Raw genomic sequence first — 6658 nt, forward strand, 5'->3', positions numbered from 1 at the left:
CTGTATTGATGGGTTTATTTTTCTTGCCCCTATAGTGTATTGGGGCACAATTATGACATATGGCCAACATTAAAGCATCAATGTATGTTCAAGAACTGACATGCACGTACAGACAAAAAAAATAGGAATGAGATTTTTTACAATCTTCCAAGTAACAATTTCTTCATATCATGCATTTGGAACCAGAAGTTGGCCAACATCTGAAGTTTTGAGCACAAAACATTTTGGCCACTTATGTCACCGTTTCTGAAATGTAGGGAAAACTTTTGAACTTTAACTTCTAGTCTTTTATTAAAATAATGTTACGTGACCTCCACAAAAACAGATGATGGCGAACTCTGTGATTAAATACCAGAATTTCTCGGAACACCTGCTGAGATCCTGCAGTCTGATAGAGCCATAAGACATCAGTAAATAAATACATCATGAGTACAAACCTTTATGACTCACCTCCACGTACGTCAGGAAAAACCAGCATTGGATTTCAAGATGGATTTTATTACAACAGATTCATAAAACATTACAAAGAATGCATACAGGTACCCTTTCAACCAGGAAATATTAAAAACAAATCTGAAATAAGAATAAAGCTAGAGACTGATGAGTCATGGATTTGTAACCCTAACTCAGTTGGAATCACGATTATTGAGACCCTCACCAACCAAGGTTGGGGACGCAAGTCCAACAGCACCTACACGTGCTGTGAGGGTCACAATCACTCTACCAAAGAAATAAACAACAAAATTAATCAAAGGTTTACAAGAGAAACTTGCCTTCGTAAGGGGTTGGTACGTTCATGTAACTCCAGCAGCTTCAAAAGAAATATGAGTAATTTTACCACACTTCACTTCTATAAACCTGAGTGAAACCTATGGGGAAAATATGGATAATCCACACATGTAATCAAATAAGCACAAAATAACTGTCAGGAACCTGTGTGGTGTCTTTCTGTTTTCCAATATAGATGTTACATTAAATGTCCATGTGTTCTAACAAATAAGGTTTGTCTTCACCACCACTGGTCTTACTGTTCTTTGCCCGCAGCTAGGTTTGAAAAAGGATGAGAGAAAGGTGTTAACCTCAAACCTAATGTGGTGGCTGCGTTGCTGCTTCAGTAGCGTCCAGCTGGAGACATGACGGGTGGCCTCATGCCCATGGGAGGGCCTCCCTGGTAAGGGGGCACCATAGGAAGACCCTGCCCATATGGAGGCATCCCTCCTGGCATGTAGCTTGGCATGCCCTGAGGAGGAGCACCATACTGACCTGCAGAGGGAACACAGGGCAAGCGGAACATCAAAATGCTGCAGTTTTAAAACCGATTCAAAAGATGTCACTTGAAATTCAGCTTATGTTAATTAATGTGTTGGATTTGAGAGTAACATAACATTTTGGCTTGGATATACCCCCTTGACACACACACACACACACACACACACACACACACACACACACACACACACACCTTTTTCCTTGTGGAAAACGGATTGATTTTGTTTTATATATTGTCTTATGGACAAAATTAGTGGATTTAAGTGGATGCTTTGAGGAACATCTGATGGGTCTTTTCCACAGACTAATTTATCTTTACACATATGTTCTTACCATGCATGGGATGCCTCATGCCTGGCTGCTGTGGTGGCATCCCTTGCTGTGGGGGCATTATGCTGCCCACAGCTGCCACTGAGGGAGCAGCCGCATGGGCCTGACCCTGCCTGGGTATGAGACGCTGGTAACGGGGCAACTGGGCCTTCATCTCCTCCTGTTGCCAGGGACAAAACACAGAGCAAACATTCAGACTAAAGAAACACCGGTATGCCCCTTACAGAACAAAGATTAATGTTTACAAATATGACGAGGAACTGGGTACCAATAGTGACGTGCCCTGATTTCAGATTGAGGATATTCAAGTTCAGAATCATCCTTAAATATAATCACAAAACAGAAACTACAAAGTAAGAGTAAAGATATACAATTTAAATGGTCGAGTTGATTATCTGTGATTAAATGTACCATTATATATATATCAGTCATTACTTACTGTGAAAAGGGCAAAACAGAAAGCTCAAGCAACTTACCAGTGAGATATCCTCATCAGGGTGGATCAACTTACTAGTTGCACTCGTGGTGGTGAGGGTGGCAGGCTTACTGGCCACTGTGGCTGGGGGTTTGGCCACAGTGCTGCTAGAGGGGTTAGAGGAAGAAGAAGTGGAAGAGGAAGAGGAGACAGAGGGCTGGGTGTAGGCAGGGAATGTTGCTTTGGGAGGGTCGGAGGAGGCGGCTGTACTGAGGGCGTTTGAAACTACGGCTCCTGAAGCGCTCTGCTGGGCCTGTGCAAAGACAACGAAGGGAGAAAACCATTAAAAATACAAAAAGAAGCGTTAAAGACAAACCAGTCAGATTGTGTAATGACCATTATAGAACAAATTACTCAGAAGTAAATATGTAACGTTCTGTTTTTACGTGTTCACCTTTTTAACACATTTATTTATATTTAGTCTATGAACCTGTATGATTTCACTATTCAAAGTGAAAATAACAGCAATATGAGATTATAATTCAAATCATTTCATGAGGCAATTCCTTTAAAATCTACAATAGCAAATAAATGAAAGAAAACTCCTTGGATTCACATCTAACCAATCTGCACAGTTTCTTTTAAAGCAGAATGAGTATTTTTGCAGACTTCATGCTCCGGAGGTTTGGATGAGTGGATGATGCAAACTGAAAAACTGTAAATCGCTCGTTATGCCTCATTCTGGATTAATCAAATAAGGCACATGCACAGTACAAAAGCTCCCACACAATAATTATGCCGGTTCATTTAAGAAAATCATCCTCACACCAACATTAGAGCCAACGTGCTTGTTTTGATGCTCGAATAGGCTTACGAGGCAAATACTGTTAGTAATCAGCCCAGTTTTAAGCTTTGAAAAGTTAATAAATAAGCAACATGCAGCTGCCACAGTCCAAGCCAAAGTCCTGTCTGTGAGCGTACTTGTGGCGTGTTAGGAAAGGGAGGCAGGGAGGAGGCAGACTGAGGGTCTGCAGGTGCAGAAGAAACAGCTGCTGTGCTGCTGTGAACACCAGAGCCCATCTGCAGCATGGTGGAAAGGAGATCACAGCATTGGCATGTAACATGTCCAAAGAATCTAGCAAAACTCAATTATGAGAAGAAAATATAATATATAATAGTGACACCGATATAAAAAAATGAAGTGGGAATGACTAAGTCAATATCAAACCATATAGAAGATGCAATCACATAAAAAAGGTATAACAATTTTTGTTTATAAAGAAAGGGTTTACAGAGATATCCAAACGGTCTCTTAATATTCTCAACACTTCCGAAGATTCAGACAAACAAATAGACGGGCAGTATATGTGTGTGTGTGTGTATTTTGTAGGGGTTGCATGGTGCCCACCTGTGCTGCACTTGGGAAGAGAGGTTTGGTGACCGTAGGCTGGGGTGCGGGTGCTGCTTGCCGACCGGGTATGACCCCTGCTGCAGGGGCTGGGGCCATGTGGGGCATCCCCGGCCTAGGGGCCATGTGGGGTGGCATTCCTGAGGAATTAACCAAAAATGTTTCCTTCAGTACATATAGAACATTGAAAGACAGGACTATAACAGAAAAGGTGCACAAGGAGACACGACTGGCACTGGTTCCTGAAATCATTCCTTTAATGAGATTTTTAAACTGCATTTGCTCTTGTGACTATATTTTACACAGTCTATAAATGTAAGCACTGTGAGCTACACTTTTAGTCACAACAATTGGGCATCAGTATTCTTATGTATCGACAAAACTCACCTGGAGGAATGCCCGGCATCCCCTGCATCATGGGAGGCATCATCCCTCCCATTGCCATCATCCTGGAAAGTCACAGTAAAATCTCTATTTTAACTTGAAACTAAGAATGTGTTATATGACCATCATCAATAAAACCAATGCCATAACAAAGAATCAAGCCGAAAATAGTGTTGCACCTGATAAACATTAATTACAGAGTTAATGAGTGAGTGCTTACCCTGGTGGCATTCCATGCATAGCAGGAGGCATGCCATGCATCATGGGTGGAACACCTGGCATCATAGGAGGCATTCCTGTAGATATGAATAAAGACATTTTGTTACCAAAGATTCAACACTGCATCACTCCACATGAGAAGCTACATGACGCAACAACTTTTGCCTGTTGTATCTGTTCCTTGCTCTTAATTTCGCCATATTTTTATCAGACTGCAGGTCTGCACCGGTTGGAGATGAGGACTGACTTTGTGTCAGAGAAGTTGTCTGTGTGGCAACATTTTGCTAAATAGGACCAGAAAATGTTTGTGTAGAATGAGTCTGAAAAAGGGAAACCTACCGTGTGTTAGGGTGTCATGGACTTTGGAACACTGAACAGTAGAATTGTATATTTCAATGTTTACTCAAAAAATAGGTTTAAGTACAAATACTCACTTTGTTATTTATAATTCATACAAACTTATAAGGCCACTAGGTAGAGTGCACTGTTACTTTTATCTTGAGATAAAATCCATGTGAGTCACTAGAATCTAATTCAGTCAAGTTATGAGCTTTTTTTCTTTATTGGGCAAGCTGCGTCGGAGTTAAACTATTGCTGTTTCTTAAGAGGTCCTTACCTTGATATCCTCCAGGTGGCATCCCAGGCGAGCCAGTGACAGGAGGAATCCCAGGCTGGGCCATTGGGGCAGCGTAGCCTGCCTGGGGTTGAACAGCCGCAACCTGCGGTGCTGATGGTCCTGCTTCATCGTCATCATCATCGTCATCAGAGTCATCCTGGTTGTTTTTCTTCTTTTGACTCTCTGCAAACAGAAAAAAATGCTCGCTTATGATTTCATCTGTATTAAATGTCAATTAACTCAAACTTCTACAAAGTCCCATGAGCTCAGTTTTACATGATGCACACGTTATTCAGTAACACAGCAGCTACAGATCCTAAAATTAACTGGGAAATGAATTCCCAGGAATTACCCTGCACTTTAACTATTATACTTCATTTCTGCTCATGGCTCACAATGCTACCTGATACAAGAAAGCTTCCTTGACCTTGTAAGATCCTGGTTAAATGACATCATACAATATAAGAAATTAATTAATTCAGTCGTTAGGCTTAAGTCCACAGACATACTATCACCCTGCAGGTGAACAAACCTTGTGATTTCTGTTCTAATGTCCGTCTTCTCTCCTGCATGTCTTTCTCTGGTATCCCCTCCATGCCATAGATTTCCAGCTCGATGTCCGTTCTTCCAGGAATAGCATTTGGAACACTGTCAATGGTCTCTTTGTGTACCTGCAACACATGCAAAGTGAGTCAGAGCACACAATAAACAACATGCGCTTAACATTCATCACCTGCTTTATGGGGACAGCAAACAGCCCTTTAAAAATCGACATAAAAGAAACTAAACTAGGATAAATGACGAGGGAAAGGCACCGACCTGCATGCAGTGAATGGCCAAACCCGGGCCCGTGTACAGCTTCTTGTGACAGATGTGGCATTTAAAATGCTTCGCCTTCTGGTGCTGAATGAGGATCTTTTCATCGTCAAAGTCTCGATTGCAGTACCTTGAGAAATGAGTTAAAGATTGTGCTCGACAACAGGAAGCAGGAGCATAAGACACCATGAAACCACAGCAAGTTCCCCAGGGGAGAAAAATCACACACACAAGCCTCCAAGTGTAGACACAAGAAACTAGAATTAAACTGTTAGAAACAATTAGTCTGTCTAATAATAATCTACATTTGTTCTGTTTGTCGCTGTTTTTCCTTGTTTTGAGTCGAAAACAAATCATATATATCTATGTGGGTGTGACAACTTGTGACCAATGTTGACAAATATCCAAAGTTTTAAATAATAAACGTTTACCCTTACACATCAACGACAATCGAGAAAACGTTCATATGTCGCACAACAGGCTTAAACACACTTAAAAGCCTGACCCATAAACGCAACGAATCGCATAAGCTAGCCGATTAGCCAATAGCCCGATATTTGCATCGGTTTCTTCTCACTATTTACACCAGTTTGCCTGTGTTCGCTGCTGTGTACAAGCACCAGACATCAATTGATGTGCAGACATTGATTGTTGGTTGGATTAAATCACTCATTTTAGAGGTTGTCCAGCCTCAAAAGACCAAACAATTAAGCTAGCGCTAGCTTACCGACGCTTAAAACGCGGATGGGCTAGCTCAGGCCTTCCCTTTGTCCGGCTAACGCGTAGCTACTAGCATGGCTAACTCGGCGTTGATCCACCCGGTGGAGAAAGGATACCAGCACCATGGCTTCATCTGCTTCTTCTTCTTCCGTCCCATGTCTGAGGAATACTGTGAAAGACTTCTCACAACGCTGAACACTGGTTTTTATTATCTGTTTGACAGCGGCATGCTGTTGTCCCGTGATGACGCCGAAAATGGCGCTAAGCTAGAGGAAGTTAGCTCGGAGGCGGTTGACGTCACGCTGAAGTCTCGCGATGACGCGATAACCACAGAACAGTTCCACGGGCCTCATCTGGTTTAGAAGACTGATTGATCAATTATCAAAATGTGATCAATACGTATATCACCCATCGATCAAAGACATCAACGCACGAGCTGGGCTTCAAAGGAGGATATCACAGGACATTTATGCTAAAAACA

At 41.9% G+C, this 6658-nt stretch overlaps 1 protein-coding gene across 2 annotated transcripts; it reads right to left on the bottom strand.

Moving 5' to 3' along the window:
* On the bottom strand, window positions 1-6458 carry znf207b (zinc finger protein 207, b). Of its 2 annotated transcripts, XM_034602498.1 has the most exons (11): window positions 6294-6458; window positions 5461-5587; window positions 5174-5312; window positions 4642-4824; window positions 4027-4102; window positions 3810-3871; window positions 3423-3562; window positions 2996-3094; window positions 2076-2327; window positions 1603-1759; window positions 478-1263 (listed from the first exon to the last, which is right to left on the bottom strand). In XM_034602498.1, the coding sequence occupies exons 1-11, from the start codon at window positions 6332-6334 to the stop codon at window positions 1112-1114; spliced, it is 1428 nt and encodes a 475-aa protein (XP_034458389.1). In that variant the 5' UTR covers window positions 6335-6458; the 3' UTR covers window positions 478-1111. The 2 variants fall into 2 exon arrangements, with proteins under 2 accessions (XP_034458398.1, XP_034458389.1); XM_034602507.1 differs by lacking the exon at window positions 2996-3094 and having other exon boundaries at window positions 1-1263; window positions 6294-6455.
* Window positions 6459-6658: the final 200 nt, after the last annotated feature.

The sequence above is a fragment of the Hippoglossus hippoglossus genome, chromosome 1 (assembly GCF_009819705.1).
Source record: "Hippoglossus hippoglossus isolate fHipHip1 chromosome 1, fHipHip1.pri, whole genome shotgun sequence".
NCBI lineage: Eukaryota > Metazoa > Chordata > Actinopteri > Pleuronectiformes > Pleuronectidae > Hippoglossus > Hippoglossus hippoglossus.

Bases quoted from the DNA above. Each gene is read 5' to 3' on its own strand.
- znf207b (XM_034602498.1), bottom strand. From the start codon at position 6,334: ATGGGACGGAAGAAGAAGAAGCAGATGAAGCCATGGTGCTG. The intron at 4,103-4,641 runs GTAAGGACCTCT...TCATATCTACAG, and splicing joins GCCACCTGGAGGATATCAAG to GAATGCCTCCTATGATGCCA. The intron at 1,264-1,602 runs GTAAGAACATAT...TTCCCTCTGCAG, and splicing joins CATGAGGCATCCCATGCATG to GTCAGTATGGTGCTCCTCCT.